The 16545-nt window shown below is 39.6% G+C and overlaps 1 protein-coding gene across 1 annotated transcript; it reads left to right on the plus strand.

The window, feature by feature from the left end:
• The first annotated feature begins 3493 nt into the window (after positions 1–3493).
• Positions 3494–13603, plus strand: LOC124112142 (dynein light chain Tctex-type 1). Its single transcript, XM_046472124.2, has 5 exons — positions 3494–3650; positions 3919–3960; positions 5813–5936; positions 10805–10882; positions 13046–13603. Exons 1-5 carry the CDS (start codon positions 3624–3626, stop codon positions 13114–13116), a joined length of 342 nt encoding a protein of 113 aa, XP_046328080.1. The 5' UTR covers positions 3494–3623; the 3' UTR covers positions 13117–13603.
• Positions 13604–16545: the final 2942 nt, after the last annotated feature.

A 16545-nucleotide genomic window follows, 5' to 3' on the forward strand; every position in this document is an offset into this window, starting at 1 on the left:
AGCTTTTTCAGCATGCGTACAAAGGAGCTAATTTCCGAAACACAATTACGAGCTAATTTACTTTCCGAGTCAAGCCTTTATATTTACAACAGATATATGCATCTAAAACATTATTTCTAAATCTTAAAATGTTCACTAATTTTGCGAAAACCCCAATAGAGTGATGAATAGATGAGTGAATTTGTTTTATTTATCACCCAAGACAGAACTTATGGATGTGGACATCTGTCCGGTACAGACACAAGTATCTTCATCAAGACAATGGATCTTCATAGAGGAATTACTTGTGTCTGTACTGAAACATCGTATAAAACCTATATAACGAAAAAAGAAGTTCAATTCATATTGTCTTCAATGCAGCTCTAAATTCCATAGCTATATATTCATCATTGCACATACTTTTTTTACGAATCTCATTAAAATATTATGTTTCGCTTGGATACTATACCTCTCTAACGCACAGAGGTATCGTATAGGAGTGAAAGATCTAGTTTTGATTAAACTGAGTTTCTTCACGATCCCTATTTGCAGAGACCATATACCGGTATATGATCTCCGCTATTTGTAACCTGATTCGGGAAATTTACTCTTTCTTCTACCAAACTTTATCAGCGTTTGAAAAAACACTTTCCCCAGACGATATGAAACAATTTGTCACCATGCCCGTCCATAACCAGCCTACAAGAAGACTAATCCTGAAATGACACGAGACGGTCACCAACGGGTGTCAAACCATTTGATAAAAATTATACATATACACAGGTTCTTTATATGCGTCAACATGTTGAAACGGACAAATTACCCAATGGGCAGTCAGGACTGAAACCGGACGGTTAATCCGATAATGAAGAGCCGAGAATGAACAAGGTTACATGTACTTGTAGGTAATTAATAATGGGTTTCTTATTATCACCATGGAAACGTATGATTTAGGACTATTTATATCTAATTAGTCTCCTTTCTTAACAAAGAGAGGATTATTTTATCTGATACACTAATGTCATTACACAATCAGGTATTTTAATCTTCTTAGAGTTAAGAGGGTATTATATGCACCACGGTCCGGTGGCAATCTTGCCTTTGTCGTGTTGATGTTGTAAGTGCCGTGTGTGAATCTGAGACATTGGAACTCTGTTTTGTTTGTTTGTTTGTTGTTTAACGCCGCAATATCCCAGCTATATGACAGTGGTATGTAAATAAATAATCGAGTCTGGACCCGACAATCCAATGGTTGACACCATGAGAATCGATCTACGTGACATGCATCAACAAAGTCAGCGAGCCTGACCACCCGATCCCGTTAGTCGCCAAGCATACCGCAGTCTCTTTTTACTGAAGACATATTCTTACCCGGATCTTCGCGGATTGGAACGCTGTTTTGAATGTGTATCAGTTAGGACTTCCAAATGTTCCTAGTTTCTTGCTAAAGTTACACTTCGTGAACCCCTGTCGCCCTAACTCTTAATTTCCAGGGAATATTTAGTGACCGAATAAGGAGAGGGGCAACAGTGAATGAGTGAATATTCCTTTACAGCTGAAGTCAGCAATATCCTGGCCATCACCATGACATGTATTTTTGTTTGTTGCGTTTAACGCCTCACTCGGTAAAACCATCGGTAAAACCCTACCTCGCCTCGCATCACATCACATCAAATCACATGACATCACCATACAGAGAAAAAAAAGTGTTTGGTAGTTTGTTTGTTTGTTGTTTTACGCCGCACTCGGCAATATTTAAGCTATATGACGGCAGTCCGTAAATAATCGAGTCTGGGCCAGACAATCCAGTGATTGACATCATGAGCATCGATCCACTCAATTGGGATTACGATAACAGGCATCAACCAAGTCAGCGAGCCTGACCACCCGATCCCGTTAGTCGCCTCTTACGACAAGCATAGTCGCCTTTTACGGCAAGCTTGGGTTGCCGAAGACCTATATTCTCCCCCGGATCTTCGACATGTAAACAACTGAGCCTGGACTATAAAAAAGTATAAACCAGTGGTTGACAGCATAAGCAAAGACCAACGAAATCGATGACATGTTCAACCAGGTCACACATATCGCGACCACGTAAGGCTGAAGTCCAGGGTTCTAAGGACATATTCATACCAGAAATCCTCACAGTTTTAAGGGAGGTAAACATGAATGTTAGGCCCCTTTAAAAGGCATTAATTATTTCTGGTCTTTTCGTTTGGCCTACAACGAAGCGACGACGCGAAACAAAACAAGACTCACTAGCCACGTGTACACCTATGCTGCATGGATCGACAAGCTCGTACTTATAATCGTACAAACACAGGCTAACTGCACGGGGCGAGGCATAATGCGTCTTCTGCAGTTTGTACTTTCGTTTTTTTCGCGGGACAACGCGCGCACGCACACACACACACACACACACACACACACACACACACACAATAATCTTGGACGCGACGTTAAGCCCAATTTCACCTCACACGTATGCATGCACAGACAGGGATGACAATAGACAGGGATGACAAAAGATAGGGATCACAACAGACAGACATTTTGCGAGTGGCGTGTGCTACGTTTAGGGCAGGACGTGCTTACCCTTTTCGTGAATACCTACTTTGTGCCATCTCTAAATCTTCAGTGATCAATTCATATATTATTCAGGGCTATTTTGCCTTTTACGCGCAATGGAAGCTGTTTCGTCGGATAATCGTGACTGGTTATCCACTGGCGTTGACTTTAAATAGTTATAGACAAACACGCGCGCGCGCACACACACACACTCTCTCTCAAACACATACTAGTATTCACACACACTCTCTCTCTCTCACAGACACTCACGCACACTCCCTCACTCACTCACACACACACACACACACACACAGATGAGGGGACTTGTCACAGGTATTTCTGGTGCAGATCCGTTTAGACAAATATCATGTTGATCTAATATGTTTATACGTTTATGTCGTCTCAGATATAATGGTCACCTTGAATGAAATATCCACACAAAAACATGTATTAACATACAGACTAGTGTAGCGACCAGAAGTTGGCTAAACAAAACAGAAAATTCTCAGTGCCGCATGCGACTGCATGTAATCCACAAACAGTCAATGAGAGCAAAATCACCCGCACTGCTTGTGCTACGTGAATTTATATCCAATATTGTGGTTTTAATGGTTTCACCGCGCTTCTTCAGAATTGGCAGTGTGGTACTAACGGCAATTATTCACATATAAACAGTTTCTGGGGAAATGAAAGTTTATGTGAAATGGATTGGGAGATTACGAAAAGAATAAATTCTTTGGCTATAATAAAGTAGCAGATTGTTGCTGCGAGGAATACGGGTTATTAATTCCGAAATGCGGAATGACATGGAATTGTTAAAACAAATAAGTCTTGCTTCTAAAGACTCAACATAAGCACAGATTATAAACTACTCATTCGTTTTGTTTTCAATCCCTGGGATACGAACCTACAATGTTAAGTTGCTATTCGGAGGTCGTATTAAATTGCAGAGTTACGCCCCTTGTAATCCACGAGATTTCGCGAGAGGTTGTCGTTGTCAGGAAACGAGCTAAAACGGGTACCTGTTTGCAAACAGACGCAGTTTTCATCAGGATCTCGACCAGGTAGCATCGAAAATGGACGATTTTCAATCAGCAGAAGAGGTAATATATTCACTCGTTCTGATATGTTACTTATGACACCCAGATTTGTGGCAAACGCCAACAGGTTGACTCATCATGCATTGCTATCTTGTGTCTGACAGACTAAACAAGTAAGCCTGGTCAGGTTCTCACTGATGTCAACCGTGCTACTTTTGTGGTTCTTCAGCAAATAGGATTTTTGTACAATATTGATAACTGAGTTCTCTTTATTCCTTGAAATACAGATATAGATTTAGATGAATTCTTTAATATGTAATTTTTGTTTCAGACCTCATTTGTTGTTGATGAAGTGACAAACATCATCAAAGAGGTAGGTACTCAGCAGTGGTCATTGTTCCTTTATTGTATATCATTGCTATCTCTACCGTCATACTGTTTGAATTTCTAACCTTTTGTAGTCAGTCAATACTTTGTGTGCTTAAAACTGATTAGGTAACAGTATCAATCGCTTATCTTGCATACAAACTATGCCCTCAGATCATAAACCATGACAACCGACTGTTAACCAATTTTGTTTATAAACTTACAAGTAAGCACATGGCATGATTCTGTGCATCTTCCCGAGGCAAAAGAGTTAACTGACTATAAAAGTCCAGTTTCCACCCTTGCCAAACTAGGCCGGTATTATGGAGTTACATTTTGGCTGGACTAACGAGTCTATGCATAGTCCAATCAAAATGGCGCACCGAATCGAAATCTGGTTCGTAAACTGTCGTGCAGATATCGATCGGCTGCAGTATTTGCAAAGCATGTGCAACGCCAACTCGTTTTCAACAGATATTATTCCAAATCTTTTCATATTTTTAATCAAGGTGCTCACGTGATTTGATGTATTTCGCGATGAAAGACCCGTTCTATCACAATATAGATCTTGATTATCGATCAGATCGTCGTGACTGGGCGCCACCATTTTGTGTGAAGCAAAAGCAAGTGATACGAGAGGTTGAATCTGATTGGTCCATAGGAGAGGCTTAGAAGGGACATAACTGGTAATAGCCACTGGTGGCGCTAAGATCGAGGCCAGTAATTCCAGCCCAGTTTGGCAAGGGTGGAAACTGGACTTTAAAAGTCAGTTAACTCTCTTGCCTCGGGAAGATGGATTGTGTGTGAAGATTGCAGTTTGTTTACAAGACACAGTTGCCTTCTAATAAGTGTTATCTTGCTAATTGACTCACTTGAAACATTCAGTGATTTTATAGGTCTATAATAATATCTACATTCTTGGTCCTTCAACCCCTTTGGATTGGATTGCTGGTGTCTTCTCAATTTGCCTACAGCATAAAGAACTGGTACACATAGTACACTGACTTGATAATTGGACTGTCCAAAGCATGTGTCAGAGCTGTATATTTAAACACATTTGGCAAATGCAGGGTTAGAAACTAACAGTTTTTGTCCACTAGTCCTTATAATGATAACATATAACAAAACCCTTAAAATGGGCCAATTTCTACTAGTCCTTATGATACCTTTACTATTGGGCAGTTTGGTAAGGACTACATGACTAGTGCCAATTTCTAACGCTGCAAATTTGATATATTACATAGTATACTGTAGTGGATTAATTATGTTTCATGTCTTGAAAATGTTGAGAATTCACACAAGGTACATACAGAGAAAGGATTGAAATGAATAAGTAGTTTATTATCTAACTCTTAAAGTAGCAACATTTGTGTAATTCAAACAGTGTACCTTGTTAATTACTCTGCTCCCACATTCTAAATTCTGTCACTGTGCCAAATACTTTTGTGTCTACTTGTTTGTGTAGTATTTAGTGTCATCAAATGGTTAGATATGGACTATAAGCTTATGTTAGCTTACTAGCCCTAACAATATTATATGAGATACAGACTTAGGACTAGTCTAAAGGGTTAGAAACTAACAGTTTTCGTCCACTAGTCCTTATAATGATTACATATAGCAAAACCCTTAAAAAGGGCACATTTCTACTAGTCCTTATGATACCTTGACCATTGGGCAGTTTGGCAAGGACTAGAGGACTCGTGCCAATTTCTAAAGCTGAGTCTATGCAGATAGAGTTGCAGATTGTGTATGGTATAATTCATGTTTTAGAATTCAGTCTTCTGATAAGTGTGTTGTTTTTATTATTCATCCAAACATTGCTTACTCAGTAAATGATACTTTCTTCCTGTCAATTTCAGGCAATTGAAGGAGCGATTGGAGGCAATGCCTATCAACACAACAAAGTGAACCAATGGACCTCCAATGTTGTGGAGCAATGTCTAAATCAGCTTACAAAACTGGGAAAACCCTTTAAGTACATAGGTATGTCATTTCCATCATGAATATGATATTTTCGATCAAACATGTCTAACAAACTATAGAATTGGTCTTGAGAATTAGGAACAGATATACAATGTAATAAGAGACATGTCAAGGGTCAGACATTCATATCATTTTATTGACTAAGATACATTCAATAACTCATCATTCAATGATGAATTCTATGATCACTTTTTAACTATCATGTCATTATTATTGTAATTCTGTATACAAGAAGTTTAATTAATGAAGCCTAACATGACAATGTCCATTTTGCTTCAGTCTCAAACTAAGAGAGATATGAAACACAAGTTACTTAGTTTATCTTCTTCATTGATGGATAATTAGTTATTATCAATATAAACCAGTATTGGCCATGCTGTAAACTCTTCTGTAGGAAGGGCTGTGACCGTTATGTTTGATATGGTTAATATTGCTATGGTGATACGTCAACAAGAAATATCTCTGTCTACTTATTACACAGTGACGTGTACTATAAAACAAAAGACGGGTGGAGGGCTTCACGTGGCCTCCTCATGTTTCTGGGACAAATCATCTGATGGTCAGTCCAGTTAACAGTAAATTAGCAGTATGGTGTTACGTGTTGTTTCAGGGCATTATTGTTTGTCAAACACGTTGTTATTACTGTTGTAACCATGGTAACACAGAAACTGGACTTGTTGGTTGCTATCATCATGGTATTCAGCCTTGAATCTAAGATTAATCGTTAAATCAGATCACAGGCAAATTCAGGTACATTTGACTTGTTAGTATTACAGGGACTGTAAGCGTGAGATGGCCACATCATTCTTGAGACTGACATCACTGCATTGTGCCCTTGTGTGTGATGTTATTGCATTTTAGGATATCAATGAAATATTGCTGCATGTTACTCATACGTCAAGAGAAATCCAGTTTTTAATTAAGAAACTTTTTCCAATTTGCTTAAAAGTTAGCATATGATTTGTTTTCTTTAACATGTTTATGATTGATGTGATTATTGTGTCATAAACAATAAATACTGTAAGTGATATTTCTTTGCTAAAATGTTGACAATGTGATCATGGTGACAACTCAAGTTTTATATAATTGAATAATGTACACAAAAGCTGGTGCCCTAATTATCCAAAAACATGGTGTCAGTTTAACACATAGCATTTTCCATGTTTAGTTTCAAATTGAGGCGGGTGGGTAGCCTAGTAGTACATCGTTCACTCGTCACGCTGAAGACCCGCGTTCAATTCCCGACATGGGTACAATGTGAGAAGCCCATTTCTGGTGTCCCCACACAGTGATATTGCTGGAATGTTGCTAAAAGCTGCGTAAAACCAGACGCACTCACTAGTGCTTACATAAAAACTTCACTGATAGTGTTGCATGCAGTTTGTCTTGGCCTAAAGAATTAGGACTATGTCTGCCTAATACTTGAAGGTGAACTTAAAGGAAAGATTGAAACAATATGGTGTTAGCAAACATGTTCGTCTGTTTTAACAGTCATTGTTGTCACAGTTCAAATTCAAATAGCTGGAAAACAAGTCAGCCTTGGGCTAGTTGTTATCATTGCAGACTAATTGTGGTAAGCATGGTAAAGGGCAAGGGTCAGTAGTTAATTGAGTTAATCTGGGGTCGGGTGGCCTAGTGGTTAAAGTGTTCGTTCGTCACGCCGAAGACCCAGGTTTGATTCCCAACATGGGTACAATGTGTGAAGCCCATTTCTGGTGCCCCCCACCGTGATACTGCTGGAATATTGCTAAAAGTGACGTAAAAACCATACTCACTCACTCCCTAAAACATCCACAGACTAAAACAGCATAGTACATTGTCCAGTGCTCAGCTGACCCTCTCTCTGCTGTCTGTCACCTTGATACTGGTTTAGTCTAATTGTGTCCCTAAACTTCTACAAAAGAGATGACAATATTGTTTCTGGTGTATTGACTTTCCGTATATTTGCCATGTTGATTTATTTTTTTCGAGTTGGAGATATCACTTATAACCATAGCTGTTTTTAATATATTTTTAAGCATGTAAAATTTAATCACTTTAATCAAATTGGTTAATGCAATTTACATGGTTTTTGTGCAAGTATGTTTTTGACAGAAAATAACTCCTCTTCATTTTTGCAACTTGACTTATAGCATGTATAGATAAGCTTTTACAAAGATGGTTCTATGACAGAGTTTGTCTTGTAAGGTTATCATGTATCAGAGCCTTAAGTTTATATATCACAGGCAATATTTCAAAACCAGTGATTAGATTTCGGACACTTAATCACTCTCAACCTGTTCAAGGAGGTGGGTGGATAGATTTACCCTTATACTAGTAGAATGTGACTGTTGTGTAAAGTTTCAGTTTGTAATGAGTTTTTATATGCATTTAAAATATCATTGATGCGAACATCCTCCTCAACAGGGGCACGGGTGGCCCAGTTGTCTAAGGCGCTGCGATTCTCTGTGCAGAGTTGCGTCCCTTGGGCACGCCAGAAACCTATGATTGTGGGTTCAAATCCTGGTTCTCTCCCATTATATTTCTAGGTTTGTCAGCACCATACTCGTGCTCGTGGGTTTCACCGAAGTGGTAAACGTCTGAGACCTGCATCACTTCGGGCTTTCCTCCCACATCCCATCTTTCATATCAGAATACAGTTGAATGTAATTAGTGCGTTTTCAATCATCTTTTCAAAATGTTAAACTTCTATCTTAACAAGTAGGTGAGGGGCTGTAACCTTATTCCTTGGCTTTAGATTTCAACCTAACAATACTTAACAGAGACCTGTAATCATGGTGCAGGGATAACTAGAAAGTGTTTTTACTCGTAAAAACATATGTCTCCCCCCACTCCCCTAACCCCCATTCATTCGTTTACTTCACGTTAAACCCCATCTCTTCATTCCCACCCTCCATTACTAAATAACAGAGACAAAAATAGAACTCCTAGAAATTTCAAACAACTAATGGGCGCCACTTCAGCGTCTAATCAACACCACTAATCCCTCAATCATTTACCCACCTGACAGTGTAGTCATCTAAGTAGCACAGTTTTCTTGTTACTGAAGTATTTGTAGAAAATCCACTAAAAGTACTAATAGAGTTTGGACACAAATATATCAATATCCCCAACATATCAGAAATGATGTAGCAATGTTAATGGCACAAAGGAAAGTCTCTGTGATGTAATTGCCCGTGTATCTGACTCTGCAGGTCTTCTACACAATGACATGACATGTGATGTCATGGAAACTGTAATAGCAAGGCACCACACCAGCTCTCTGATGTGAAAGATCCTTGACATAAATATGGTCAATAACAGTTTCTTTCCTGGTAGTGGACACTTCAATCAGCTGCGTGAAGGGTTCTTGCAGAAGAGGTTGCGCTTTGTTTGTATTGAGGTCAATGTTGAAATATTAAACGGTTTCTGAGTTATGGTCAGGAAACAAAGCTTACTCCCATTCAGAGCCTATGTTCAACTTATCTCCATGGAAACGAGAAAAAATAAAAATGTCAAAAATCTCTAAATAGCAAAAGGTACCACTTCAGTGCTGGGTTAATGTGTATACAAAGTTTCGCGAAAAAATATTAAACGGTTTCCGAGTTATGGTCAGGAAACAAAGCTTACCCCCATTCAGAGCCTATGTTCAACTTATCTCCATGGAAACGAGAAAAAATAAAAATGTCAAAAATCTCTAAATAGCAAAAGGCACCACTTCAGTGCTGGGTTAATGTGTATACAAAGTTTCGCGAAAAAATATTAGGGGTTTCCGAGTTATGGACCGGAAACCAAGCTTACCCCCATTCAGAGTCTATGTTCAAGTTATCTCCATGGAAACGAGAAAAAATAAAAATGTCAAAAATCTCTAAATAGCAAAAGGCACCACTTCAGTGCTGGGTTAATGCGTATACAAAGTTTCGCGAAAAATATTAAACGGTTTCCGAGTTATGGTCCGGAAACCAAGCTTACCCCCATTCAGAGTCTATGTTCAAGTTATCTCCATGAAAACGAGAAAAAATAAAAATGTCAAAAATCTCTAAATAGCAAAAGGCACCACTTCAGTGCTGGGTTAATGTGTATACAAAGTTTCGCGAAAAAATATTAAACGGTTTCCGAGTTATGGTCCGGAAACCAAGCTTACCCCCATTCAGAGTCTATGTTCAAGTTATCTCCATGGAAACGAGAAAAAATAAAAATGTCAAAAATCTCTAAATAGCAAAAGGCACCACTTCAGTGCTGGGTTAATATGTATACAAACTTTCGCGAAAAAATATTAAACGGTTTCCGAGTTATGGTCCGGAAACGGTGGGAACGCCGACGCCGACGGGAACCGTGCCAAAAACAATATGTCTCCCTCCATTCTGGGGGAGACATAATTCAGGTGGGGCCTTGTGCTTTCAGCCCCTACATTTGAAGTAAAGGCCCACATTTTCAAATACAATGGGGCATTTTAACATTGTGCTGTATAGGCTAACCTCTGGAATATTTGAAATTTTCACATAAAGGACCCGTGTCAAAAAATTTCTAGAGTGAACCCTGATGGTGACCCATGAAGATCTGGGGTAGGAAAGGTCTTCACCAACCATGCTTGCCGTAAAAGTGATTATGCTCGTCGTAAGAAGCGGGTGTTCAGGCTTGCTGACTTGGTTGATGCATGTCATCGTATCCCAATTACGTGGATCGATGTTCATGATGTCAATCACTGGATTGTCTGGTCCTGACTCGATTATTTACAGACCACAGTCATATAGGTGGAATATTGGTGAGTGCGGCGTTGAACCACAAACAATGTAATCATGGTAATACCAATAGGGATGCTCCATGTTGTGGAGAATGTACTGTTGGATGTTGTTATGTATGTCTGTAGTGCTGTTGTCTGCTTACAGTGACTTGTGTGATCATGCAGAAGAATGGCGCCGGTCTCCACACTGCTAGTTCCTGCTTCTGGGACAACTCCACTGATGGTCAGTATCTCTCACTGTTGCCCCAGGGGGATTAGCAACCCATACTCAAGAAGGGCAGAATAGGTCCCCAGTGTCCCATGCTTTTCTCCCTGTGTTATTTCCAGGACTGAAGTTGTGCCCTGTACACAATGCCTGTCTCCCACCTTACAGGGCATTCAGATAAGAATACATCAGTAAACTGCTGGTTTCACTTTGGGGAATCTGAAGGGAATTAGGTCCCCAGTATCCCATGCTTGATAGGGTTAGAAGTTAACACTATCCTGCTAGCCAAGGGCAAGTACTAATTACCCAATTTCCCATTGTTTTAACATTACAAGAGCATTTTATCTGTACCCATACCAGTTAAGTGTTTGAATTTAGCTCCAACCCTGCTTGACTCCCAGTGCAGATTCCGCAACCAGATAGGTGCCCTCTACACATCTGGGTACTTGAAGGAAGAATAGTCCTCAAGTGTCATTGCTTGTCTCCTTGTGCAGATTCCGCAGCCAGATAGGTGCCCTTATACAATGCTTGTCTCCCGGATTCAGGGTCACAGAAGAATAGGTCCCCCAGTATCCCATGCTTGCTCCTTGTGCATTATGCTTATCTCCCATCAACCACGCTTTTGATGAGATCACAGGTCACTTTGATATATATATTAAATACCTGGAATATAGCTGACTTCAGTCACTGCTTGCTTGTTATCCATTGCACCATGCAGGAATAAAGTTTTAAATGCTTGTGTATTTTTTATCATATATGTGATGATATATAACATGAGTAAAAGATTGAATGAAGGTATCAATTTTTACAAAGAAACTAACAGTATCAGTCCACTAGTCCTTATGGTGATAAGATATTGCAAAACCCTTAAAAGGGCAAATGTCTACTAGACCTTATCATACCGAAACTATTAGGCAGTTTGGCAAGGAATATAGGACTATTTCTAACACTGCCATGAGGTATGTGTCTAATCATGAGCAGTGGTTGAAATTCACTGGGGTCATGAAGGCTAATGACAGCGTTAGAAATTGGCACTAGTCCTATAGTCCTTGTCAATCTGTCCGATAGTTAAGGCATCATAAGGACTAGTAGAAATTTGCCAATTTTAAGGGTTTTGCTATATGTTATCATTATAAGGACTAGTGGACTGTAAGTGTTAGTTTCTACCCCTGCTAATGACAGTGGTGTTTTAATATGGGGATCCTATTGCTTCCATGGTTACATTACACATTTGATAAGGAGACCCTTGGTGTCACAGTGTAAGCCAGTTGGATAGATTATGTACTAGTCAAGGCTGGTAGCCCTAGACACAGTTTGTGATATTTGGGAATGTAGGGATTCACTGAAAGTTCAGTGCATCTAAATTCTCTTTGCCACGATATGTATCACATCAATTGGTCATATCTATAGAAACATTACAAATATATATCACGATATACATATATGTACATATGGAGAATTATTTGTATTGCAAGTACTGTGGGACACAAAAGACTGTGTCTGTTCAAATAATTACATTTATAAAAATTGTAGATTGCATGTTACATATTAATTGCCTTTCTATTCTGGTAAGGAAGACACTACAACTTCAGGGTGTCATTGCCTGATTTTCTTCAACATACCATTGAAACACCCATCTGTACCATGAACAGGCTGAAGGCATCTGAGCAAATAATGACATCAGTAACATTCTTGGAAATCTAGTGAAGTGTGCCATGTGTCGCTAGGCTCGGAGTGGGCACGGGTGGCCCAGTCGTCGCGATTCGCTGTGCAGAGTTGCGTCCCTTGGGCACGCCAGAAACCTATATGATTGTGGGTTCGAATCCTGGTTCGCCCCGATTATGTTTCTAGGTCTGTCACCACCATTCCCTTGCACGTGGGTTTCACCGAAGTGGTAAACGTCTGAGACCTGCATCACTTCAGGCTTTCCTCCCACATTAAGCTGACACGCCGTGATATAACTGGAATACTGTTAAATGCGGCGTAAAACCCAACTCACTCACTCACTCACACGCTAGGCTGGGACACCAGTGTTCATGTCTTGGACCCCTCAAACTAATTAACGAGAGTCCCCTAGATAGACCCAGTAAATCCCTTAACTTTCACTTGCCTTTTTGAGTAAAACTTATCACATTGTGTTTTATGGCTTGTGATGTGATTGTTTGGTTGAATTGTTCACAGGTAGCTGCACAGTGAGGTGGGAGAACAAGATGATGTACTGCATCGTCAGTGTCTTCGGCCTCGCCATCTGAACAAACAACATCGGCGACTTGTACAGATACACACAACATGCATCATTCATTCACAGCTTGTGATACTCCTTAACCTTATTTATGTTGACTGTTGGATTGTGATGTTTGTGGAGGTGCCATTGTCCCATTTTCCCATTGGAATAACTCTAGATGAGTTAGCATATGGTGTAGATCTTGTTCCCGAGAATGTTGGACAATGGGACATTGCATTACCTGTGTCATTAAGACAGTGTTTTAATATATGTTATAGCTTATTGACTTAACCTCTACTTCTGTTTGTATAACTCTGTAGCTACAGGACTTCTATGCTTGGACATTAGGAGGTTGGTGAATTGCGTTGCCAAATTTATGTACAAAATGTGGTTATTTGGGGTTTTAAGTGTAGGATTCATAATTGTCAAGTAAGAACACTTCCTCTGTTTAGTTCTTTCACTTTTTCTGCGATTTTATTGGATCATTGAAAAATAAAATAAATCATCATATTCAATATTGGTTGTGTTGTGTCTGTTTGGATGGTTTAGAAGTCAAAGGTACCACCCTACGTTTGACCATCTTCCCGAGACAAGAGAGTTAACTATAAAAGTCCAGTTTCTACCCTTGCCAATTAATGCCGATATTCTGGAGTAACATTTTGGATGGACTAACGAGTCTATGCATAGTCCAATCGAAATCCGGTTCGTAAACTGTCGAATCTTTTCATGTTTTTAATCAAGGTGCTCACATGATTTGATGCACTTCACGATGTAAGACCCTTTTTATTACAATATGGATTATTGATCAGATCGTCCTGACTGAGTGCTGCCATTATGTTTGAAGCAAATGCATGTGATACGAGAGGTGGCATCTGATTGGTCCATAGAAGGGACATAACTCGTAATAACCACAGGTTGTGCTACGATCAAGACCAGAAATTCCAGCATAGTTCGGCAAGGGACTGGAAAATTAAAGTCAGTTAACTCTCTTTGCCTCGGGAAGATGACGTTGTGACAGAGTTATGTCTTGAGCTACAGAAGGAGAATATGACAGTTGGCTATGCGGTTTTAACCAAAATTTGAATAGCATTTGCAAAAGTAAAATTATAAAATAAAGAATTTACTATTGGAATGCAGGTAATTCATAAAATAAACCTGGTGATTCAGAAATTGAATAGGATGTGTTACCAATCTCAATATGAAGGAAAGGGCAAACTTTCTAAATTACACTTATTTATGAGAGAGGCAATGGCATATTCAACATAGTAATGGCACTGAGTTGAAGTTGTGTGCCAACAAATAGAATACTGTTAATACATCTATTCCATAGGGCACTCCTTCACAGCTTGGTCCGCTGTGACACACTTGTAAAACATATAGACAACAGAGATAAAAAAAATTTAATTCTCACATAGTTACATAGTAACATACAGCACATGCAAAGTAAAATACATTTAACAATACAGCACTTGCAGTAATGACAGTAGTTATGACAGATTGACACAAATGTACATAAACAATACAATCTCCATGCATATTACATAGAATACTAACAAAGTGTGAAAGTGTGAAAATCCTACAAAACCCCATGACAAACATCAGATCATTGTTTTGAAATATATCACATTTCTATCCCTTAAGGTAACTGGACAGTTTAAGTTTTGAACTCTGCCTAGGTTTCTACTTTCTAAATTTATGGTTTATGTTTGCTAACCTATTTAGCTTGGGTCTGTACAAATAATCATAGAAATAATTATGTGTAGATGACCATCGATAGATACTTTCTCATTCAAACAAATAACTTGAGACGTTTAATTCGTATTGACTGTGGATCTGTGGATCCATCTAGACCTAGCTCAATTTCTTTTTCTGCTTCTTTTTCATCTTTTTCTTAAACGATCATTTTGCTTCTAAGTTCTAATAAATGTAAACACGGCTGATGAACAAAGAAACTGAACAAAATGATCAACTGAACAGCTGAGATATTTCTTTTCTGATAATGTTTAGAAAATAATTGTCATACATTCCTGCATTCGCCCCATACCTATGCAAAGATGTCTTCACTGTACTTCAAGTCGACTCTGTTTTATTTGTACAAGCCACAGTCTGTGAATTTACTAGTTATGAGCGAAGTTGCTTTCTTAGTAACGAGTCCATATAAGGAAAGTCACATGATCATACACGTGACGTCTTATGTCATTTATGTCCCGCCCATAAACAACACAAAGTCGACACCAGTCCATGATAATTGGGCTTCACTTTCTATTGTAAAACTCTCGGGCCCCCACGGGCGGAGTTTTAGACCATACTTTTCACGTCCAGCTCATTTTTGGGGTCCTTTTTGCTAAAAAATGCCCCCAACGGATTTCGGCACGCTAGCGAGTGGGCGCTTATATATAAAAGCAAGCATTAACAAAAAAATTGATGATTGTTGTATTTATGTTATTTTATTTTATTATAATATTTCACTATTGTAGCTTTTGGCTGTGATGGGTGGACATTTTTTTTGGACACCTTTTGTTGTCATAATCATGATAATGATTTAGTGACTAAGTGAGTATGGTTTTACGCCGCTTTTAGCAATATTCCAGCAATATCACAGCGGAGCACACCAGAAATGTGCTTCACACATTGTACCCATGTCGGGAATCGAACCCGTTTCTTTGGTGTGACGAGCAAACGCTTTAACCACTAGGCTACCCGACCGCCATCGGCATGATTGATAACTACAATGTGTGTTATCACTTGTCAAGGATAACATGTCTACAGTGACATCACTATGGGGTGCAATGAAACATTGGACATCATCAGTTGCTTGCAAGGTAACCGACCTGTGAAGATCCAGATAGAGAATAGGACATAAGAGGTGACTATGCTTGTTGTAAGATGCGACTATGCTTGTTGTAAGAGGCGATTAACGGGAATGGGTGGTCAGGCTTGTTGACTTGGTTGATAATGATGCATGTCATTGTATCACAATTGCGTAGATCGATGTTCGTGAAGCCAATCACTGGACTGTCTGGTTCAGACACGATTATTTACAGACCGCTGTCATATAGCTTGATTATCCCGCAATATGCCAAGGAGAGGCACAGGCCACCGAGCCGTGGTTGCCCGTGCCTATAATAATAACAGAAGATGAGATTGGGTTAAATGGCCGAGGGTGTGCAGGGACTAGTGGGCTACTTAGCTGCTAATTGTGTATACCAAAATGCTACCGTGGCCAACGGTGATTGCAGCTAGCGCTGCTGGCCTGAGACTGCTACCGCTGTCCGGCCCCCACGGTAGCATATTTAAACGCTACCATTGCTTGGCAACTACCACGCTGCCAAAAGCAGCTCCACGCTGCTGGCCTAAGTCAGACTACCGCTGCCCGGCCCCAGGTAGCCGGCCAAAGCAGATCCCACTGCCTGGCCCCATTAGCAAAACCATTGTGCGGCTCCCGCCGCGGACCCAA

The sequence above is a fragment of the Haliotis rufescens genome, unplaced genomic scaffold (genome assembly GCF_023055435.1).
Source record: "Haliotis rufescens isolate VD_foot unplaced genomic scaffold, xgHalRufe1.0.p SCAF_5, whole genome shotgun sequence".
Classification (NCBI taxonomy): domain Eukaryota; kingdom Metazoa; phylum Mollusca; class Gastropoda; order Lepetellida; family Haliotidae; genus Haliotis; species Haliotis rufescens.

Excerpts from the sequence above, each read along its gene's own strand:
- LOC124112142 (XM_046472124.2), top strand. The coding sequence starts at position 3,624 with ATGGACGATTTTCAATCAGCAGAAGAG. Across the intron at positions 3,961-5,812 it reads TGACAAACATCATCAAAGAG|GCAATTGAAGGAGCGATTGG; the intron begins GTAGGTACTCAG and ends TGTCAATTTCAG. Across the intron at positions 5,937-10,804 it reads AAAACCCTTTAAGTACATAG|TGACTTGTGTGATCATGCAG; the intron begins GTATGTCATTTC and ends GTCTGCTTACAG.